The sequence below is a fragment of the Anabrus simplex genome, chromosome 4 (genome assembly GCF_040414725.1).
Source record: "Anabrus simplex isolate iqAnaSimp1 chromosome 4, ASM4041472v1, whole genome shotgun sequence".
In the NCBI taxonomy this organism is placed as follows: Eukaryota; Metazoa; Arthropoda; class Insecta; order Orthoptera; family Tettigoniidae; genus Anabrus; species Anabrus simplex.
Window position 1 is genome coordinate 368,541,857 of NC_090268.1, and position 25,024 is coordinate 368,566,880.

Consider the following 25,024-nt stretch of genomic DNA (forward strand, 5'->3'; position numbering starts at 1 on the left):
GCCTTCCATCAATACGCACTTCACATCACAGCCTCCACGGTTGCTAGGTAACATCATGTCACACCTATAGGTGTAACTTACCCACATTCCAGATGTACTTTGAGTCAGAGTAACCTCCTGTGGAATTAATAGAAAATCTTGTCTGAATGGAGTGCGAAATGCTGTGTTTAAATGAGTTATTGAATTAATTTATTAGGACAAACCTGACGATGGAGCAAAGTATCTGAAACGCGTTGTGAAGCAAAACTTTTAATAAAATACAATACTCTCATGAACATATGAAGAGATCTGTAACGTTTATTTACAACCTCGTTTATGTGATTTACCCAATGTACATCTTTCCTTATATTAACCCTTAAGTACTTACATTGATCCCGTGTAGTACATTCACCCTATCAATACAGTAACTAAAACTGAGAGAACATGTCCTCTTGGTGAAACTTACAACCTGACTTTTCATCACATTTACCACCATACAATTGTCTACTGTCCATCTGATAATATTGTCGAGGTCTTGTTTGCAGTCACTCACAATCCTGTAACTTATTTACTACCCCATACAGTATGACATCACATGAAAAAAGCCTTATCTCCGATTCCAGTTTTTTACTCATATCCTTTTTATTTATACGAAAATATGGAGGTCTGATAATACTGCCATGACATCCTCCCCCACCCGTTAATGATTACAGGATTAGATAATACTTCACCTACTCTAATTCTCTGAGTTCTATTTTATAGAACAAAACAACAAAAACAGCTGTCGTTACGAACGATATAATTATCACATACTTCTTGTTTATTTGTGCTTAGAATACTTATAGACAAATACCACACTCATCCTCTATAATAATAAATCATGGCACACCATTACTTACTCCCTGGAGTTATCTGTGGGGTGGTACAGCCGGAAGTCGTTAAACACGACTTGTATACGCTCCTTGCCGCGGCCCTGGAAGTCGTAGCGGCAGTGGCTGCGCGCAGGATATGGCCCAGGATATCCTGGGGAAGTCAATAGACCACTCTTCGTCGAGTCGCTGTTCAGCACCACGTCGCACGCCGAGGCTGCGATAACAGACCATATTAGTACGAACTAAGTGGGATATTCAACCTGTACAACGTCAGCAATTGGAACACATTATCTAACTCAAACTTAAATCTACAATTATCATCAATTTGAACAGGATTTCGTTATTCACAACGAACATAGAAGGTTTCAGAACAACTTATCTATAAAGTAAAAATAAGTTATGAGAGGGAGGTATTCGTAGGAAGAGCTCAAGTTATTGATTCTTCTTTTCTTCTTCTTCCCCTTATTATTATTATTATTATTATTATTATTATTATTATTATTATTATTGGTGGTTGTCAGTCTATTATGAAATAAAAATACGACAACAAAGCCCCAAATTTTTTCAAGCTACCTGGGTGAAACAGCAGTCTCTAGGAAGCTCTCTGGAATCAGTTTCCGTTCAGACGAGTCTCTGTAGGATCGGCTGCGTCTATGGGAACGTCCCCTAGCAGACATGGTAGTATATTGATTTGTATATTCAGTGTTATATAGATAAGGTATCTCCCCTAGTTCTAAACAACAAAGTACCGAGTTACAGTTCGTGGAAACTTCATGCCATCGTCTTAACAGTATCGTAAAACGCTACTCCTTATGACTGGCGATTTGCTACAGCGCTTAATGATGATACCATCTGACACTCTGTATGCAGCAGAGAGCCTAGGAATTATGCCATCCTTATCAACACAACACAACACAACACACTACACTACCAACCACCACAGAAACACGCAATAGTGATTACATTCCTTCATACAGGGTATGCGTCAGGAAGGGCAACCGGCAGTAAAACAGGACCAAATCCACATGTGTGACACAGTTTTCACCCGCGACCCCACAGGTGTGGGAAAAGCGGTAGGAAAAGAAGAAGAAAGTATGTAATGATTGGGCAATCTTGCTGGACTCATGTACGTCACGTGCCCAGAGAAGGTGACCCTTCTTTCCATTAATAATAATAATAATAATAATAATAATAATAATAATAATAATAATAATAATAATAATAATATAATGTTATTTGCTTTACGTCCCACTATCTACCTTTACGGTCTTCGGAGACGCCGACGTGCCTGAATCTAGTCCCGCAGGAGTTCTTTTACGTGCCAGTAAATCTACCGACACGAGGCTGTCGTATTTGAGCACCTTCAAATACCACTGGACTGAGCCAAGATCGAACCTGCCAAGTTGGGGACAGAAGGCCAGCGCTTAACCGTCTGACCCACTTAGCCCGGCTATTATTATTATTATTATTATTATTATTATTATTATTATTATTATTATTATTATTATTATTATTATTATTATTATTATTATTATTATTTTACAACTTTACAGATGGTAATATATTTCGTTCTTCTACATGTAAGAAATAGAGCTTAATTATAATTTACATAACTGTACTGTAACAGTAAATTTGGTACTTTGGTAGAGATGAGACGCAGGGCGTGTACCAGTCGCTGAAGTGCATACAGAGGGAGAGGGTTTTGTTTAAAAGAAATCCTAAAAACTTGTGTTTCAGAGTTTATTAAAAAATTTAAATTAATATCACCTCTGTACAGCATATACAGTCGAAAACGTTCCTTGACCTATGGCTGGCGATGTCCTTGGATTCCGGCAGCTCCACATTCCATAGTGACGAACCACCATTCGTCCCCCGATGGAAGTTCTAGAAGATCTATTCGGTGCTTTGAAGATCCATGGCGTCGAGGTAGTCCTTGTAAATGGTGAACATAAATGAACATCGTTCAGCTCTGGGGCGAGTTAGTGCAACGGCTGCTTCTGCACAGATGATAGAGTGCTTATAAATGCTTTTGACAAAGTCCAAACACAAAATGTCTCGGTGAAATGTCACTTAACTTTATCACATGTCAAGTGAAAGAAACATTCACAAAGTAAAGTCCACTCGGAACTGATTGTCCAGTTTAAAGTTACTGAAAGTTTGTTGCACCTATGATAACGTGAAGTAAGTTCATTGAAGCACTGTTCAATTTAAATGAAATAAAGATGTCCCGCTCGTGAATCAAACTCGTTCACGTGTTGAAACCAAAAGACGAAATTAACTGTGTACTGACAGTCCTTGGTTTGACTGTTCATAAACTAAATGTGCCCAGAATTGAAATACACTGTTCATCAGAGTAGAAATGCACTGTTCATTAAAATAGAGAGGCGCTGTTCACACCTGCACAGTTCAAAAATGTCGACACAATTTACGGATTGGTAATTTAAATTTGGATTAAATATAGTTTATAACTTAAAGTATCGAGTCCTCGGCAAGGAGCAATCAGTTTTAAGTCCATCAAATTTCAATTTCGAACACTCGAAGATATTTGCGGGTCTTGGACACTCGTATAGAGTAACAGTCAATAAATAATGTCCAGACGATACACAATTCACCTCACGTCCTATCGGAGTAAAAGGTTGTCACAATATAAGGAAATCTGAATAAGTCCACATTCAGCATGACTATATTAAAGTCCACGAACTTGAAACTTAGCAGCGGCTTCACGTTCGGTTACCGCACCCGCGAACTGACTGCGCGAATACGACAGTCTAGTGTGCTTATAGAAATCCCGGCCGCAAACTGGTATCACATTCTGCAGCGCACTGCTGCTCACTATAACAAGCTGTAACACACACTGACACACTGATCTGCTGAGCGAAGCAGCACGTATTTATATTTGATCCTAAACTTGTAGAACATTCTGCATCAATCCAGGCTTCGTAGTGCAGCGAGGCATGCTGTGACGTCACCCGCTCACTACGTCACACGCGCGCAGCAGTTGCTCGCTGCCCGGTCAGTTCTTCGTAAGCGGACCGGAGCATAACACGTAAGTTTAAGATTTTTATGACGGGGACTTAGCCTGTACCGCCGTTACCGGTACATCTCCCCCTCCTCCTGGGGAAAAGAAAATTCGATAGGATTTTCTTTTAATGATGTTCTCTCTTGAAATATTTCTTTAGGTTGGCTGCATTGTAAATACCTTCGATGCTTCCATCCAGTTTATTAATATTGTATGCCCCGTTCTCAAGAACCTCTGCAATCCTATATGGTCCTACATAAAGCGGGCAAAACTTTGCATAAATGCGAAGTTCGGGATGTGAAACAGCTGGTTTTCTTATCAAAACATAATCATTGACCCTAAGTGGTTGTCGAAACGCGCGGTTTCGGTATCGGTTCTCTCTGATTCTAGCAGCGTGTCTGAGCTTCTCCCTTGTTGCGTCCACGCGAGTCTGATGAGTAATTGCTGGATCTTGAGGTGATGGTAATACTTGGTCCCATGGCCTGTCAGGCATGACATCTCTATGTACAGTCATGGGGATGTCCTGCGTAGACTCATGAACAGTTGAATTTACACATTGCTGCATCACGGGTAAGACTTCGATCCATTTCCAGTGTTGAGTTCTGCAATACAAACGGCAAAACCTTGCAATCTCGCGCATGATTCTCTCAGCGGGATTAGCCTCTGGGTGTCGAATAGAATTCATAATGTGTCTTATACCGAGTTCTTCAAGTACTGTTTGGAACTCCATAGATGTAAATTGGGGTCCATGATCGGTGAGTAGGAACTCCGGTTTTCCCATCTCTGGAATAACGTTTTTCTTGATCCTTCGGAGGATGTTTCCAGCATTAGCCTTCTGTATGGGCAATAGCATCGTATACTTAGAGAAGACATCTACTGCCACCACAATGTGCCTGTTGCCGCGGTTCGCCTTGGGGAGCGGCCCGTATAGGTCTAAAGCCAATATTTCACCAGGTTTTTCGGGAAGAAGTGGCTTTGGAAACTCCCTCAACAATCTATTATTAGGCTTAGTTCGTTGGCAGACATCACAAGTTCGGAGAATGTTTCTAATATCACGTCTCATGTACTCCCAAGTGAACTTTTCCTTTATGATCATCATTACTTTATCCGTGCCGGCATGTCCAGATATTGAATGACAGTGCCAGATAATGTTGGACCTTAAGCGTGGAGGAGCATAAATTCGGCGTTTGGTTTTGGCATGATCAAGATACTTATACAGTAATCCATCATGAAAGCAAAAAGATTGAGCCAACTTTGAGATGCGAAAATAGTCATCGTCATTTGCAGGAATCAAACCCTTAAAAAATCTAATCAATTCTCGGGATTTCCTATCTCTCCCCTGTGCTTGAGGTAAGTACTGTAATTTCCTAAGAAATTCCTCATCTTCGTTGCTCATGACTTCTATGTGATGACTAGTGACGACATCGACCGGATTGCGGCTTAAAGCATCAGCTAGGATGTTCTTCCTTCCTGGTCTGTGGATAACAGTTATGTTGAACTGCTGAATAAAGAGTGCCCACCGGGTTACTCTCTCGCTAGTTAGATCAGAAGACATGATAAATGTGAGGGCTTTGTGATCCGTGTAGATGGTCACGGGATACCCATATATAATCTTCTTCCAGTACAACAAGGAATATACAATAGCAAGAGCCTCAAGTTCCGTAATAGTATAGGACCTCTCATGTGGTCTCAACTTCCTGCTCATGAATGAAATAAAGATGCGAACATCAGGCTTCTCAGGATCGATTTGGTACAGCGCTGCACCGATGCCTACGGAGCTGGCGTCGCACTCAAGGCAAAAGGGCAATTCAAAGTTAGGATATGCTAACTGTACGCTTCCCTGAAGCATCTTCTTTGTTTCGGAAAAAGCCTCCTCGCATTCCTTTGACCATTTCCACTTATTATTTTTCTTGAGCAGCAGCTGCAAGGGTGCCACTGTTTTGGTGTAATCTGGGCAATGCTGTGCAAAGAACTGACACAGTCCCAGGAATTGTCTCACATGTTTAATTTTTGTGGGTTTCGGGAAATCCAAAATACTTTGAATCTTGGCCGGATTAGGCCTGATACCCTCTCCACTAATGAGGTGACCCAAGAACAGTACCTCTGTCTTAAAAAACTGGCTTTTACAGGCATTTATCTTAAAATTTTTGGTTTTGAGTTCGTCGAGTACCTTATTAACGTCTTCAATGTGTTGCTCTAAGGACTCCGAAGCTATCAGGATATCATCAACATAAATCGTTGCGATTTTTTTAATCTCATCGGATAATTGATTCTCAAGAGCCCTGATGAGAACTGCCCCTGAATTCTTGATCCCGAAAGGGAGACGATTGAATGCATATGTAATGTTTTCGAAAATGAAGCCTGTGAATTTCCTGCTATCCTCTGCCAATAAGATGTGAAAGTAAGATGACGTCATGTCCATAGTAGAGAAGAGTTTCATGCCTCTAAATTTCCGGATGACATCCCTGAGTGAAGGTGGGTGGTCATGTTCCAATACAAGTCTGTCATTGAGCATGCGCGCGTCTAGGCACAAACGCAGACTGCCATTCGGTTTTTTTACAATAGCCAAGGGATTTAGATACGGAGTGACACATTTAGAAATGATACCATTATTTTCCATTTCCTTTATCACAATCCTGGCTTCCTCTCGGTACTTCTCAGGAACTGGATAGGGCCGTTTTTTATAAGGAGAGGTGTCCTTGACATTTAATTGGTATTCAAAATCTCTAATAACGCCTGGTTTGTCATCAAAAACTTCAGGGAATTTTTCAAATATTTGTCGAGTTGCTTCCGCCACGCGGGAATCGAACTCTGGGCTTTCAGCCGCACTGGTGAGAAATATGAAGTGATCACGACCTTCGTCGAATATATCCTCAACAATGGGCACTTCCTGGCCCTCGACGGGTCCCTCTTGACCGGGTCTACCCTCTTCGCAATCTATTTCATCGGCAGGCAAAGCATCGCTCATCTTGCCTCCGGTTTCTATGAATGGGGTACCCAGACCTTGGTACTTCAAATTATTACAGTCTACCAGCTGCAACTCTACAGAGTCGATATTAAAAAATCGTATGACGTTGGCAGGATAATCAATGATTCCCCCATACTTGGCTAGGAAATCTGACCCTAGGATGACGTTGAATTTCATCGGCGAAATGACTAGGAATATATGCTCGAACTGAACACCTTCAATGTCAAATGTAACAAAAGCTTGAAATTTACATTTGATATGCTTGTCCGGTACTATCCCTTTAATTTTAATCTGTGCGACTGGTATCAATAACATGTCTTCTCCTCCCTTCAACATTTCAATTAACCTCTCAGACATTAACGAAGCTTGAGCTCCAGAATCAATTAAGGCAGTTACGTAAAGGGTATCCAAAGTAATATTAATAGCTGGAAGACTTCGCTGGACCTTCGGTGTTGTAGGAGTGGGATCTTCATACAAGAGATCTGAGTCATCCAAGTACCAGTAATTAATATTAGTGACACAAATTATTTCCCCTCTACTACGGTTTTCAGGCAATCTTATTGTTGTGTTGTCGAAGTTTTTTTTTTAATTGCGCCTGTCGATTCGAGGTTGGTCGCAGGCGTCGTGTTCTGTCTTCTGGCATGCTCTTGATATTCTAAAGAGGTAGCGCCAGGTAATCCTTCATCCCGGTTTCGATTCTGGATATATTCGCGGGTTTCTCTCCATCTTTTTTCGATCTCGGCTCTCGGCGAATCTCTATCTCGAGTAAGTGATTCGGTAGGTTTCTTCCACGTTTGATTACGTCTATAAGGCGCACTTTGCCTGTATGGACGTCTCCTGAATCGTCGGAAATGAGATAACGGATCTCTCCGTGGTTCTACTTCCTCACGGGGTTCGGGATTCGATCTTGGCGGGTTATTAACTTCGACATGGTTAGTTACAACCTCTTTCGTCTTAGTAACCCTAGGTAGATTTTGTGTATGTGCAGTGTCAAGTTTCCTTAATAAATCATCAAGTTGTTCTAGGTCTTGAACATTGGCTGCCACAAGAATTTCTTGTACATGCGCCGGAAATTGTAAAGTTATTACCTGTATTAACTCCTGTTCTGGCAAAGGAGGATCAAAGAATTGCATCTTCTTTAATTGGGAAATGAGAAAATCAGAATATCGTGAAGAATTAATAGCTGTGTTGTATCTCCTAGAGTATAATTGTAACTTAATCAAGTGTTGAATTTCCGAATTCCAAAACCTCTTCAACAAGGCTTCCTTGAACTCATCATAGGTTTTAATGTTAAATTTAAATGCTGTGTACCAATTTAGTGCTTTCCCCTCCAATAATCTAGAAGCTATCCTCAATTGATGATCGGATCGTACTTTATTTTCTTGAAAGTACTCTTCAATATTGAGAAGGAATTCTTTCGCTGTGTACTCTTCCTTTCCGGAAAATTTTGCAGGTTTATCGTCTGATAATTTTAGGACTGTGGAAATGCTAGAAGTATCTCCACTAGACCCTTGACACTGGTGTGTAGACACCTCCTTCTCCACCTGAGAGATTCTATTATCAATCGTCTCTATTTTTCCTTGCAATTCGACCTTGATAGTCTTAACTTGCCCACGGATGGAGTTTTCCACACTCTGGACTTCCTTTTCGAGGTCCTGCTTCACTTCATTTACATCGCGGCCTATGCGAATGATTTGAGTATGTGCGCTATCTAATTGATTTTTTACATGCTTATCTGTTTCCTCCTGCCTCGTTTTAAGTAAATTGACTTCATTACTTATTTTCTGAAAGTTAGTCTTAAAAGATTCATGGATGTTATCCTGAATAGAGGCTATTTTTGCTTGTGCCTGTGATAACTGGCCATGAGATTCTTTAAATTCTGCCTTTAAGGTTTCAACTTCCTTAATCAATTGATGCGAGGTAGGAAAAGAAGCTTTTAAGTCTTCAACTATTTGTAGTTTAAGGTCCTGTTTTACTGTTTCTAAGTCACGGGTGAGGCGTTCGTTTATTTCCGTAAACTTAGAATTAATCTTCGCATTAGTTTCTGAGAATCTTTTTTCAATCTCAGAACCAGCTTTAGTAAGCCTATTTTCCAAATTAGCATTAACTTCGGTAAACTTGGTATTAATTACTTTAGTTACTTGTGTGATACGACTTTCTAAGTTGGCTGCAGTTGCGGTACTGGTCTCATTGATACGAGTGTTAATCTCAGTAATACGAGATTCTAAAGTGGTACCTAATTGAGCAGTTGCAGCATTGGCCTCATCAATACGAGTGTTAATCTCAGTAATACGAGATCCTAAAGTAGTACCTAACTGAGCAGTTACGGCATTGGCCTCATTAATACGAGCTTGTAAATCAGCACCTAGTTGAGCAGTTGCAGCATTGGCCTCAGTAATACGAGCTTGTAAATCAGCACCTACTTGAGCAGTTGCAGCATTGGCCTCAGTAATACGAGCTTGTAAATCAGCACCTACTTGAGCATGCGATTTGGCGATACGTTCATTTAAGCTAATCTTAAGAGCTTCAATAGCCGCTAAAATATTTTCCATTTTGATGGTAATGTATTTAAACCAAGCAACAAGAAAATCATAAATCACTTGAAAAGAATTCAGATATCACCATTATTGTCCAATGGTTAAAAGTTCATGTTCAAAGTCATTCAAAGAGAAAAATTTCCAAGACATTTAACACACAAAAATGATCCCATATCATTGATAACACTTCTTATTAGTGAGAAGTTAAATCTTGTTAGAAAGTTCACTGTAATATTAATAGTTATTCCACATAAAGCACTGGAAATGTATCTGAATTAAATTACTAAGTCACACGATTTAGTGCGATTTTGTCTATCACTGCACTTCTTAATTATTACTAGTATTTCAACATTGAGTCTAGAATGGTTAAGTGTCAATTTAATGTCTACTGCACTCATAATTAAGTTCTGATATTGCTGAAGCGCTAATTTCTAATTTTACTGCACTCCAAATCGGCCCCGATACGACTGGGGCGCCAATTTCTACCCCTCTCCTCTGTAACAGTAAATTTGGTACTTTGGTAGAGATGAGACGCAGGGCGTGTACCAGTCGCTGAAGTGCATACAGAGGGAGAGGGTTTTGTTTAAAAGAAATCCTAAAAACTTGTGTTTCAGAGTTTATTAAAAAATTTAAATTAATATCACCTCTGTACAGCATATACAGTCGAAAACGTTCCTTGACCTATGGCTGGCGATGTCCTTGGATTCCGGCAGCTCCACATTCCATAGTGACGAACCACCATTCGTCCCCCGATGGAAGTTCTAGAAGATCTATTCGGTGCTTTGAAGATCCATGGCGTCGAGGTAGTCCTTGTAAATGGTGAACATAAATGAACATCGTTCAGCTCTGGGGCGAGTTAGTGCAACGGCTGCTTCTGCACAGATGATAGAGTGCTTATAAATGCTTTTGACAAAGTCCAAACACAAAATGTCTCGGTGAAATGTCACTTAACTTTATCACATGTCAAGTGAAAGAAACATTCACAAAGTAAAGTCCACTCGGAACTGATTGTCCAGTTTAAAGTTACTGAAAGTTTGTTGCACCTATGATAACGTGAAGTAAGTTCATTGAAGCACTGTTCAATTTAAATGAAATAAAGATGTCCCGCTCGTGAATCAAACTCGTTCACGTGTTGAAACCAAAAGACGAAATTAACTGTGTACTGACAGTCCTTGGTTTGACTGTTCATAAACTAAATGTGCCCAGAATTGAAATACACTGTTCATCAGAGTAGAAATGCACTGTTCATTAAAATAGAGAGGCGCTGTTCACACCTGCACAGTTCAAAAATGTCGACACAATTTACGGATTGGTAATTTAAATTTGGATTAAATATAGTTTATAACTTAAAGTATCGAGTCCTCGGCAAGGAGCAATCAGTTTTAAGTCCATCAAATTTCAATTTCGAACACTCGAAGATATTTGCGGGTCTTGGACACTCGTATAGAGTAACAGTCAATAAATAATGTCCAGACGATACACAATTCACCTCACGTCCTATCGGAGTAAAAGGTTGTCACAATATAAGGAAATCTGAATAAGTCCACATTCAGCATGACTATATTAAAGTCCACGAACTTGAAACTTAGCAGCGGCTTCACGTTCGGTTACCGCACCCGCGAACTGACTGCGCGAATACGACAGTCTAGTGTGCTTATAGAAATCCCGGCCGCAAACTGGTATCACATTCTGCAGCGCACTGCTGCTCACTATAACAAGCTGTAACACACACTGACACACTGATCTGCTGAGCGAAGCAGCACGTATTTATATTTGATCCTAAACTTGTAGAACATTCTGCATCAATCCAGGCTTCGTAGTGCAGCGAGGCATGCTGTGACGTCACCCGCTCACTACGTCACACGCGCGCAGCAGTTGCTCGCTGCCCGGTCAGTTCTTCGTAAGCGGACCGGAGCATAACACGTAAGTTTAAGATTTTTATGACGGGGACTTAGCCTGTACCGCCGTTACCGGTACAGTACATTATAGGACTTCATTATTCTCTTCGTTATAGAGGTTGCAGCCTTTTCAGTTTATGGTCCGTACTGAGCATTCAGGTATGTTCTGACTAAGTTGCACGTCTTCAAATTTGCAGCCTTGTGTGCCGCATTGTGAGTGTAGATGGGAAGCTGTAGTTTCATTAAGTTTTCTGGAAATTATTTTGGTGTGAGTCCAGTGGGGGAAAGGAAGAATTGTCACTCTGTCTCGTTTTCCGATCCTTGCTACTTCCATAGCCAGAGGAGTATATGTCTCAGCAGTCTCCCTGTATTTTTTTTCCCTGTTTTCATTCCCCTCCCTGCGGGGGAGGGGTGGGCCACCTTGAAGGTTACGCCTTCACCCTGGCCAGGAGTTTCGGCTGGTTGGGGAAGGAGCAATACTTTGAGGAGGAGGGTAATTCGAAGTGAAGAATGAGGAGACGTGTCCGTGGATATTATTTAAAGGAACGTGTGCAAGAATTGAAAATTCAAAGGAGAGTTCGAGGGTGGGTATTGAAAAGGTGAAGTGTAAAGTTGTGATAGAAGGAGGAGAAGTTTATATGGGATGTGAGCAGTAGACGAAGAATGTCTGATGGAGGCGGAGGTGGGGGATAGTAATTGGGTTGGGGGTGGATGAAACCGCATATTGGGAGTAAGTAGAGGAGGAGGAGGGGCAGGCCAGGTACGCCGACGAGGTGTTGCAGGTCGGGTCAAAATTCGGCGAGGTGAGCGGGAGGGTTCTACTCGATGGTGGCGACCGTTGAGATGAATTCCATGAGCGATGAGGCGTTGATTGTCTGCAGACGTCGGAAGTTGGAGGCGCACGAGATATGTGGGTCCATCGGCGTTGTGGATCCTGAACGCACTCCGCACGGGGATCCCTGCCAGGCGAAGTTCATGGACGATGATCTCAGTTGGGAGATTTGGATCTACTCCGCAAACAACTCAGCTGTAGATGTTATGCTGGTCTGTCGGCGGTGATGGTGGAGGCGGTGGACACGCTGCATCTTGAACGGTGGCATTTTCCTCAGCGGGCTGATAGTTTGTTGTATGTTGTTGAAGAAGGGATGGTGGGATGGCGAGAGGAAACGTCATAAGTGGGGAGGAATGGGACATAACGGTAGTAGTTAGAGTAATATTAGAGGAAGCATGAACAGAAGAGTGGTGGTAGTTGTGAGGGTAGAAGTGGTGGTGGTGACAGGGGGATCGTAGGTAGAGAGCGTTGTCAGGGGAGGCGGGAGTCCTTGGGGTAAAACAGGTGTGGCGAGGGGCTCAAAAGCGTCGTCAAATTATGAAGGGCAACGTTCCACACGATTCGTGGAGAGGTCGAGGTACACACCGTCTTGGAGCAGCTGTACGGCATCTTCTGTTGGAACTTGAACGAGGAACCGACTAGTGGGAAGACAATTTTCCTGTACCCGAGATGTGTTGGTGATCGGGAAGCAGTTATTGCGGAAGTAGTGGAGAAGTTCTTCATCCGAGTATGTGAGCTCGACATCGTGAAGGATGCAGTTGGGCATGATGGTGATGGGAAGGCCGACTTCCTACTTGGCGTCAGCCGATATGCTTTTTTGTCGCGGTTGGGTGTGGAAGTAAAGATGCGGCGTCACCTGGCCGAAGAAAAGAAGTGGTGTTGAGTACAGAGAAATCCACCTTAGAGACGTGTGGTGCGTTCAGCGATCGTTGCGAGGAGTGCCCCCTGTATTTCTGTTTCATATTGTGGTCATTCGTGATAGTGTGTTGATTCCTTTTGTATGTTAATGTTATGTCTGATCTATTGTGCGGCGTTATTCTATCTGCTTGTATCGTTCGACCCCAGTAGAGTTAAAAATGTTCATTTTCAGTACACTAAATGGGGAGTATTTGTAGTAAGGCACTCTGTTCTGGATCAGATATCGGGTCAAGGCAATTTCTCGGTGTATAACTTTGGCTACATCACTACGTCTGTTAGTATACGATGTTGGCGCTAGTAATCTGCAGTTGCTGATGATGTGCTCAATGGTTTCCTGGCTGCTGTTGAATTTCCTGCATTCTTTTTTTTTTTTTTTTTTTTTTTTTTGCTACGGGCTTTACGTCGCACCGACACAGAGAGGTCTTATGGCGACGATGGGATCGGAAAGGCCTAGGAGTTGGAAGGAAGCGGCCGTGGCCTTAATTAAGGTACAGCCCCAGCATTTGCCTGGTGTGAAAATGGGAAACCACGGAAAACCATTTTCAGGGCTGCCGATAGTGGGATTCGAACCTACTATCTCCCGGATGCAAGCTCACAGCCGCGCGCCTCTACGCGCACGGCCAACTCGCCCGGTCCCTGCATTCTTAGTAGTAGGATATTTAAGAATTTGTTCCCTATAACTCTTTGTTGAGATCACTTTATCTTGGATCGCCTGGTTGAATCCCTCAGTTTCTGGAAATAACTCTCACCTAGACAGCCATGAGTTTGAAAGTTGTTTGCCAATGTTCTCACCATTTCTCTCGTTTTAGTATCTTCCATGAAGTTCTTTACTAGCCCATCTCTCTATATTCTCTCTGTGCGGGATGTTCGTGTCTTTGATATTTATGTGGCATTCATGTAAATTCAGAGGGGTGTAGTTTAGATCTGCTTCAACCACAGATTTATGCAGAATCCTGTCATCTGTCCGGCGATGAAAGTTCTTCTTCAGGTTTATTACTTGTTGGCTGTGTAGAGCTATAAAATCAATAATTCCTCTGTCCCTCTCTCTTTTCGGCATTGTAACTCTCTCTATGCATGAATTAGGGTGCATCATTTTGTGCTTAGTAAGCACTGTCCTTATTGTGCGATAGAAGTTTTATAGGTATGTTTGAGATCATTGTCCCTTTTTAATGCTGTTTATTTTACATTTGCTCGTACCAAATTCCATGCAGATGTATTTGGAAATATTTTCCGTAATATTGATGAGGGAAGTCACTTGAGATCTGTTTGTTGCATGTAATTTAGTGTCATCCATGTAGAAGAGGTGGTTTAACTTGTGAAGGTTACGTCTATTCCTTTTTTTAAATATCCATAGTTGGTCATCTTCAGTGTCTCAGAGATTGTGTAGAGACATACGCAGAACCACAGTGCACTCAAAGCATCGTCTTGAAAGATATCACGTTTGATTGGGATAACCTCTGTTTCTGTGGTGGTGTTGGTGTTCGTCTTCAGGATGAACTTGATACGCCAAAGTTGCATTATTGTAGTAAGAAAATTGATGAGGGTTTCATTTATCCTGTATAGTCTAAGGTTGTGGATTAGCCAGCTATGTGGCACCATCAAATGCCTTTCTATAGTCAATATAGGTCATCAAGGGATTGCGTTGCTGCTCCTATGTCTGCTGTAGGATTACATGATCGATTATGAGCTGTTCCTTACAACCTTTGCCAACCCTCCTACAGCCTTTTTGTTCTTCTGCCAAAATGTTATAATGAAGTATGTGCCCATAGATGACATTGGTGAAGACCGATGTGATGATTTTGTAGAGGTTATTGGTCAATAACTGGCTGGGTTAGCAGTTTCATCATTCTTTGGCAGTATGTTGGTTCATCCTTCCGTGAAAAATTGTGTTAAATTTAGAGGATTATCAATTACCTGAGTCACAAGATCAAGCAGTTCCTTGTGTGTACTGGTGAATATTTTAATAGTTTTGGATTTTGTCTGGACCTGGAGTTTTCCCTCTGAGTGTCTTGTTAATAATACTCTGTATATCTTATTCAGTGATGACTAAGCCTTGTTCTGGATCAATGTTTGAATGTTTTTCGTGTATTTTACGGGTCCATTCTGCAACATCTCTATGATGTACAGGTCTGGGCCACATATTACTCCAAAAGTTAGTTATATCTTCGTCATTTGGTATTTGGAAAGTTGGTAATTCAACCATTTTATCAAGACTTCTGTAGAATGACTTTACATTTTCCCTGAAGAGAGTTCTGTGCCTTTCTTTGATAGCTTTCATTATATCTCTTCAATTTTGCCGTCTCTATAGCCAGTTTTTGTTTGCAGTAATCTATGGTTACCTGGATTTATTAGTCTCCTTTGTTTTAAATTTTGGCCTCTTTTTCATGATTTTGGAGGTGATTTTTCTTGTTTTATTACCGGAAGTATACCGTGTGAGCAAGCCTAATATTTCACGCAAGCCCTTTATTTTATTATTTATCCGTAATTCCCAGTGAATAATTCTTTTTGTACTGGGGTTAAAGTTTTGGTCGATGGGAATCTGGTTGTGGAGTGTTCACACAGTAACAGCCGCTCAGCATATGAGTAGATGAATGCCTTTAAGGTTTTCTATCTATTTTATCAAGAAATAATGTGGGCCGATGACCTTCGATGTTAGGCCCCTTTAAACAACAAGCATCATCATCATCATCATCAAGAAATAATGCCAAACACTGGTTAAAATCTTCAATAATATTTTTAGTACAGTGATTTGACCTCAGTTTTGGGATAATGGTCCTTGAATTTGGATCACTGTCCTCCCATTTGATAAATGCTGCCTGCATAATATCTATTATTTTTGCGTATGACTCTGTTGTGTTTTCTTCGTTTTTGTTTCAAAATGTGGGGTTTTAACTATTACCTGTTATTCTCTGATTTCATCTTGTGTTTATATCAATTGTTTGATGACTTTCATTGAAGTTTTCCACATTGGTTGGAGTTCATTGAGGACCTGTTTGATCTGTTGTATTTCTAAGTCCGTTAGAAGGCTATTTCGTATTATGGTTCTACACTGATCACGTACTCGTTGTTCGGTTGTATATGGGTATTTATTGGTAAGCATCTGATGGGGAATAGATGTTTCTTTTCATGCCCTTTGCTTTGAAGTAGAAACGCATGACGTCTGTATTCATTTCTCGAGTCCATTTCGTGCGTTTTCTACTGCGGCCAGCCTCGGTGGTTAGAGAAGACTTCTGCAAAGCACTTTCGATGATGCTGACATGTTGTTGTTGGGTATCAGCATCGGCAGCTGTGGCTTTCTCGGGTGACCCGACAGGTGTCTGCTGTATCAACAACCTGCCACTGGTGATTTGTAAACTGTCACGTCCTGAACCAGCTCTTCACGTGCCCGGACGTTCCTCCGGCAGCGTCGGCTTCTTCAACTCTTTATTCACCATAGCCATGGGTCTTTGGGCGTTGTCTTTTTTTACCTACGACCACGTCGGTTCCATTTTCAACATGTGAAGTTCTCTTATATATTACCATGTTCCTGAATATGGAACGGTGTGTGTTTTTGTTATTTTGATACAGAACTATTTGTGTGTTAAAGGAGAAATAAAAAGATGTGTCATTTATTGTGCGTGAAATGATTGCGACGCAGCTATGTATGAACACCGGCAATATTCATCAATACGAGTATATGCCAACTATTTTTTAATTATTATTGTTATTGTGTATTGCCTTGCAGGGATAGCACCTCCCGATATTCGCCGTGAAGTGGCAGCCAAGAAAGAAAAGAGAAAGGTGTTGACATCGAAAGCCCACCCTTTGTTTGGATATGAGCCACCACGCCAGCGACTTAAGTCTAGGAAAAGCTTCTTGAGAGTAACCGAAACACTTGCAGGAACAGCGCAGCAAGCAAGAATTCAAGAACGGCGCGTCAGGAGTCAACATACGAGGATCAGTCAATGGATGAGCCCAAAAGAGGAACTCCCTCCTGGCCATGTCACAGATTGGGTGAATTGGAGAGCACTGAACAGACTGCGCTCTGGTGTTACGCGGTGCAGGGTAAACCAGAAGAAATGGGGTTTCGAAGTGAACAGTACCTTGTGTGTATGTGGAGAAGAGCAGACCACAGCCCATTTGCTGCAATGCAGTTCATGCCCATTCAGCTGCACAACAGAAGACCTGGTTAAAGCGAAGCCAAATGCACTTGATGTTGCAAGGTTTTGGGCTCACATAGTTTAATGTGGCTCTTCGCCATTGGAGTATTTATATTATGTTTTATGTTTTTCCTTATCTTTAATTTTAAACTTATGTATGCTTCTGACACGATATAAATAAATAAATTACAATTGAGTGGTATCACGGAGGCAATGCCTGCTTACAATAACACAGCAACGGTATTAATTTAAAACCTAGGTGGTTTAGGTGGTGCCAATCTGCATGTTTGGAATCATAGGATAATTTTTACGATTTCTGACGTAGCAGAGGGAAGAGATCCTTCTTTTATGCCTACCAGGGACCTAGAAACCTGCCCCTTTTTACTATTACCATTATATTATTACTACTAATATACTTACTCTATTGGCACTGATATAAAGAAAAGTGAAATTTGAACTTACTTGTAGCACTGACTGCTGGCTCGTTTTCTGCAGACACTTTATTATAACCATAGTAACTCTGATCTGCAAAAAAAGGAATGGCGTCCAGTTAACATAAGTAGTGACGTACCTTGGAATATTATCTTCAAATAGTCACACAGACTAAACTGTTTAAATATCTTTATCATGAATACCAACTATACGACAATGACAGTCCATCATAAGTAATATGAATATGTGACAAGTATATGATATTCACTAGATAAATTCACACAGTGCGCATATGTAACTGCCATGAAGCATACTGAGCACTGAGGGATTTCCGCGCGTGATACAGGCATGGATAAGGTTAAGTAGAATGACTGAGTGTAAATGGAAAGTGATAATGACTTATTTTCAAATATACAATTATTTCTTTATCACCAAAAATATAGAACAGCACAAATCTTATAGGTTTTACAAAGAGATAATCAGGTAAAATGTTTTACCTTAGCAGAGAAAATTACGTGAGAGACAAACTTCATGGCATAATGAAAATTACTTTTTTTACGAAACTATCTTAAAGTAGGAGTATATAAAATAGAGAAAGGACTAACAACCATAATGTTAAGAAAGATTCCTAGACCACTCACGATCTCATTATTAACAACAACAATAATAATAATAATAATAATAATAATAATAATAATAATAATAATAATAATAATAATAATAATAATAATAATAATATAATGTACTGGTGTTATTCCAAAAAGCTTGCACAGCTCTCTAGCCGAATTAAACCTGCATCATCAGACATACGTTGAACTACAGAAAGCCACCCTCCTGAGCACCTACCACATTGTGAGAAAGTTTCTAGGAACGAATTTCCACTGACTTACGACAAACAGCATGAAGTTCCAGGCTGCAGTTCCAGTAATACTGAAGAACACATTACCAAAGCGGGGAGATGGAGAAATTGTTTAGCGACATCACCTGTGCATATTTATCGTACAAATGTATATGTTGTAATAATTTCTGTTGCAAATATTTGTAGATGTATGTACCTATGGTTTCATAATCAAGAGGGTGACTCCTTGCTTAAGCCGAGTCAGCCCATTATGGATGTAATAATAATAATAATAATAATAATAATAATAATAATAATAATAATAATAATAATAATAATAATAATAATAATAATAATAATAATAATTGACAAGGTGGAAGTCGTGAAGATGGTTTTCCGTAGTTTCCCTACTTTCACACCAGTCAAATGCTGGGGCTGTACCTTAATTAAGGCCACGGTCGCTTCTTTCCAACTCCTAGGCCTTTCCTCTCCCATCGTCGCCATAAGACCTGTCTCTGTCGGTGCGACGTAAAACAAATTGTGAAAAAGTAAGCGAATACTTAATTGACAAGGAAATAGTAGCTAAACGTTTACGAGAGTATCACACATCTCTTAGGCATAACAGTTATTCAATTCCAATCCATATTTAAAGGATATTTACAATAGAAGAGAAACATTGTTTTGATGAACCGTTAGGGACATTAATCATTTATAATTCTTCTCCTTCTCCTTATTATTCTACTACCGCTTTTCCCTCACTTCTGGGGTCGCGGGTGTGAACTGCGTCGAACATGTGGATTTGACCCTATTTTACGGCCGGATGCCCTTCCTTACATCAACCCTATATGGATGGATATACTCGCTACTGCATGTTTCTGTGGCGGTTGGTGATGTGGTGTGTTGTCTCAATACGAAGAGGAGAGTGATGGAGCAGACATAAGCACCCGCACTCTTGAGTCACAAGAATTAATCAGACGCGATTAAAATCCCTGATCCAACCGGGAATCGAATCCGGAACCCTCTGAGCCGAAGGACAGAACGCTGCCCATTCAGACAAGTAGTCGGCGACTTTAACCATTTATTTATTTTTATTTATTTAACCGAATAGCACTTTTACAGAGAGCACGTTAAATCAATTCTTCAATTCTTGCTATGTTCCATCTCTCTCTTCGCCCACATCTGTTTCATTCGTTCTGATCTCTGTTTCCGGAGCTGTTCTATGTTATGTGGCTGCTTTCTTTTCCTTGTTCATCCCTTAAGATGAATTTTTGAATTTTGTCCCTAAAGAACTTGCTATTATGTGCATCCTTGATGTCAATATTTGCTTCCTTGTGGTCATTTAGTGTCTGTGTGAACCATGCTGGTTGTACTTTCTATTGATAGAAAAGGAAATAAATTACAAGATAGGTTCCGAGAGGAAGGTGATATAGCGAACGGCTCACGAGAAAATAATTGCTCATGGGGAAAGGATTTTTACGAAAATCGAAGATCCTAGTAGATTAATCTTAACAATGAAAAACCCAGGGTCTAGACATCACATTCAAACAAAAAATCAACTGATACTTCCCACGCTCTAAGGAATGGAAGCTCAAGCCATCAAAATTTATACTTCCAATAATAACAGTCATAATAGGACCAACAGAACCTACTTACGGTCCATTCCGGACTCCCCATCTTCCAGATGTTCTTGATATTGTCCTAGAACAAGACCTATCATATGATTTAGAAGCTGGAGTCATTATAGGTTATAGATTGTGATCATAATCGGTAGTCCTTAAAATTGATCCAGATATTAATATAAAAGCTAAACCAAATTCCAACATCATTAACATCCGAAATATAAACGGAAACACAACCTGGACAACACTCTAATGAAGAACTTGACATCGCAGTTCAAACCCTCACTGACACAGTACGATCTGCAGCCAGTTGTCACAGAACCACCAAATCTAAGACCAACCACAAGTCTTCCATACAGAATACATTTTCTATTACAATTAAAAAAAGTATTGAAAGACAGAGATGACAAAAATCCCAGGATATAACAACATAAAAATACACTTGAAGTTTACAGAGAATCCTTAACACAAAAGGGTGAAATTCCCACTTTCATTCCTGCTAGAAATTGTATTCCATAATTTTCCTAATTCATTTCTGGCGAATGCTAACATATAGAACTAGTCGACGGCTGATTGCTTCCATCCTTACCCACTAATTTTGACACCAAACACACGTATCATCAGAAAGATTTATCAGGTCATTAATGACTTATAGCTTAGGCGGTGTTCTAAACTCCTTTTCACAAGTTGAGAATAACATCATCATCATCATCATCATCATCAACAACAACAACAATGAAAATAAAATTACAAGGACCCTTCAGTTGAAACACAACTAGTGTCTAGAAACTTACACTGAATGTATTAGTCAGAATAAACTGTATTACTGCAACATCCTACTTAAGGCTCTACCGTTCAGGTTCCTGTTCAAACATTGAACAAGTTTCTCCATCGCCCACTCTCACAAAGATAGACGCTAGTGCCAAGTTGAAGGACACTTCCCACAGTACGAGGATCCGCTTGATTGGTCATGAAACGCTTACTCTTCAGGGCCTTCTTCAGCGGACCAAAAACTCGACTGTTTCAAGAGGACAGATTCTTGACCTCTAAAGCAGGTGATCCATAAGACCCCAGCGAAGACGGCGGCAGATGTCCATTGATGCCTTAGCTTAGCAGCGTGTGGCTGTGTGTCATAGTGGACGAAGCAGTTTATTTACATAGGAATTGAACCACGCTGTGAAGTACTCATTTGGCCGTATGCATTAAGAATCCCAGAGACAATTAGTTACATAAACAACCTGGAGATAAAGATATAGTTTGCCTTCCGAAATAATGTACGAATGTATTGTACGTACGTTAAACAAATCTATGCTACAGTTGATATAAATGCGCCTCCATTCATTGGAAATATTTATTAAAATAGTTGAATAACCATAATAATTAAGAATAAACTTTAAAAATATGGAATATCTCCTTAAACCTCCAAAAGAGCATTGTACTAGCCGTGCCTTTCACTATGTCTTAAAAATTAAAAGCGGAATTCGTTTGAGGATCTACCTAGCCTCCGGAAGGAATACCTTTTCGAGGGCTAATTTTTCTTTAAGTTGACCACAAATATTACTACAAACGCCAAACTATGCAGTGATGCCATATTTTGGCTGTCCCGTCTATAAATTGCAGTGTTGTCAGTTTTGTCTATGATTCAACTGAAGAACATTTATAAAGTGCAGTTCAATAAATAGAAGGGGACAAATGTTAAATGGACGAAACTGATTCGAAAAGATCTAGAATTTAAAAAAATGATGCCAAGGATATATTCAACAGGGACAAATTTAGAATGCTGATCAGAAAATCCGACTTTCTCCAGTCACTGACGTCCTCGAGTGGGAGTGAAGAGGAGTCAGGAAAGGAAAGCAACCCACAGCGCATAGATGAAGGAAGAAGATAGCTCACCAGAGGGGCCTCAACGAAACAAAAAGTAGTATATATTTTCAAACCAGTGGAAAACACTTCGAAAAGTTGGACATCTTTCAATATCTCGGTTCCCATCTCCAAGGTGATGGTAGCATCAGCGGCGACGGGCGAGCAAGTACGAGGTGTGTTCAAAAAAAGACCGAACCTTGTAAATTGCGCGCAAACCGCAACATTGAGCGAGTTGTGACTGTGGCGGCGCCTAGCGGCAACTTCTGACAACAAACCGCTGCTTTCCGCATTCCATTGCATGCATTATCAGTTGAGTTAGAGCCTCTGAAGTGATTGCGTGTGTCACATGTTCGTCGAATTCTATAATGAAACAGCTTGAGGAACAACGCGTGTGCGTGAAGTTCTGCTTCAAAGTTGGGAAAACGTTTGTGGAAACATTGGAGATGAGACGTGGGTGTACGGTTACGATGTCGAAACCAAAAGGCAATCATCACAGTGGGTGGGGAAAGGTTCTCCTCGACCGAAAAAAGCACGAATGAGTCGTTCAAACATCAAGGTGATGCTGATTGTGTTTTTTGATTGGAAAGGCATTGTCCATCACGAGTTTGTACCCCGAGGCCAGACAGTGAACAAAGAACTGTACCAGAATGTTTTAACGCATTTGAGAGATGCTGTGCGCAGGAAGAGGCCTGAACTGTGGGAAAACAAATCCTGGATGTTGCACCATGACAATGCGCCAGCACATGCCTCTCTCTCGGTCGACTTGGCTCCAGCAGACTTTTTCTTATTCCCCAAACTGAAAACCACCTGAAAGGACACCGTTTCCAAGACATTGAAGAGATCAAGGAGAATGCGACGAGGCAACTTCGCGCCATCAAAGAAAGTGCATTCCAGGAAGCATTCCAAAAGTGGAAGAAACGTTGGCAACACGCTGTTGATAGTGCAGGGGACTATTTTGAAGGGGACAGTCTGTGAAATGATGTAAGCTACATAACAAAGTTTTTCTAGCCACAGTTCGGTCTTTTTTTGAACACACCTCGTATTATGCGGCCTGGATGCGCTAGGGGGAATTTTACTCTGTGATAGACGAATGCCAGTTCGGATCAAATCAATTATCTAGGTGTAGGTCATTCGCCCTGTTGCACTGTATGACACCAAGTGTTGGGAGCAGCGGGAGACGCTAAGAGCCGTCTCCATGCCACGAGATGCGAATGCTCCACTCTTCGTGGCCATGTAACCAATGACACCATTTTGAAGTAGTTTAACGTACGCTTCCAAGCTGATAGAACCTGCTCCCCCTTTAATTCGCCTATTTTGACAGTTAGCGGATAGCGTAGAAGTATTCCTCCACTCCCACTTACAGGAGGAGAAGAAATAATTCTGTTTTCTTATTCACAAGTTGTTTTACGTCGCACCGACACAGATAGGTCTTATGGTGACGACGGGAGAGGAAAGGGCTGGGAGTGGCAATAAAGCGATTGTGGAATAATGTGAAAATGGGAAACCACGGAAAACCGTTTTCAGGACTGCCGACAGTGGTGTTCGAACCCACCATCTCCCGAATACAATTTATTAAGTACGTGACTCAAACCGCCCAGCCACTTGCTCTGTAAGAAATAATGTATCAATAAATCTCACTGAATATGTATTGGCCGTTTTATTTGAAAAGCGTGATTGACCTGTTCACCTTCTTCTTCTTCCTCTTTGGTTCTCAGTTCATGACTTGGTTTGCAGCAGTCTTCCATTGTTCTCCTCTTTCGGCCTTCCCTTTCAGTTCTATGTAGTTCAATTATCGACATCATTTGGTGCTTGTACTCCACACGTGGCCTTCCTCTCACATGCAGCCCTCGGCTATTGTTGTTAGAAATGTGTTATGAAGCAGTAGGTGGCCTACCAACCGGTCTCGTCAAATCTAAATCTGACGCGTAAGACATCTCGATTCTTCTACTCCAGCTAACACTACGACATTCGTTACTTTGTCCATTCTGCTGTTTTTAGCACTATCTGGAAGCATCAGGTTTCCGAAGCTTTAAGTCTCCCCTTCTGAACTGTCGTCGCTGTTCATGTCGCACAGCCATACAAAGGCAACACTCCAACCATAATTCCATGAGGCTCTTTCTGAGTTCGAAGTTCAGATAGTTATAAGTAAACAAGTTCACGGTCCATTCCATTAGTCCATTAGTAATATGCACTTATTGCTGAACTTACTTCTTAGCACTCGTTATATTTGTAGATGTAGCAAAACCCACAGGCACCTCTATTATTTCATGAGAGAACGTATTGACAATATTAATTATATGACATGTAACGGTTCAAATCCCGTTACAAGGTAATATCTGTATTTTATTATTATTATTATTATTATTATTATTATTATTATGTCCGTATTATTATTTTATCTGTCAGATTACTATTATTTTGTTATAATTATTATTCAATTCCATTATTCAATGCTTGTCGCTTGCGTATTTGTAATTGAGTGTATGAATATATACGTATATGTAGATTAACATTAAATGCCTGTACAGTGAGAGTTTCGATATATCCGATGTGGATGTGACGTTGTTGTATTTTGCACTACTGGCGATTCTGCCAAGTCATTGCTACGTCATGGCTATGTCATCGTGAGCTTTTAGCAATTCGCTCAGAGACTCAGCCGCCCCAGGGGATTTCACCATTACATGCAACAGTTTGAGGCGTTGTGGGAGTATGTCATTGTTATTTCTGGAGATTACGTAGCTGTGTCAACCAACGTCTATAAAAGGTGGGTGCATATTGTAGCGTCAGTCATTAGTTAAACGGAAGCTGAACAGTGAAGAAGTCTACTAGATGAAGAGGCCTCAGTCGGTCAGTCAACAAGTGTGAACGAGAGATGGAGAAGACTCAGTGAGCCATTAATTATTGGTCATTGAGAGAGTGAGGACAAAGCTGGTCGCTCACTTAATTGAAGACACGGTCGCAAGGGCTTACCATGGAGTCAGAGAGGGATACCATATTGACTTACAAAGAAGTCAGATGATATGGAGAAGAAGCAGTCACAAGGATGTATCACCAAGTTAGGCGTGACACATCTACAGTAAACACCAGATCAAAGGATTACGTCGTAATTA

General features: G+C 40.8%; 1 protein-coding gene across 1 annotated transcript in view; it reads right to left on the bottom strand.

Annotated features, from left to right (window-relative positions):
• LOC136872280 (suppressor of lurcher protein 1-like) overlaps positions 1–25,024 on the bottom strand; it is a 339,284-nt gene that overhangs the window by 20,658 nt on the left and 293,602 nt on the right. Inside the window, exons 7-8 of the mRNA XM_068227413.1 lie at positions 17,625–17,687; positions 879–1,065 (exon numbers count right to left, since the gene is read on the bottom strand). Of these exons, the coding sequence (XP_068083514.1) occupies positions 879–1,065; positions 17,625–17,687 (250 nt within the window). The remainder of the gene's footprint in view (positions 1–878; positions 1,066–17,624; positions 17,688–25,024) is intronic.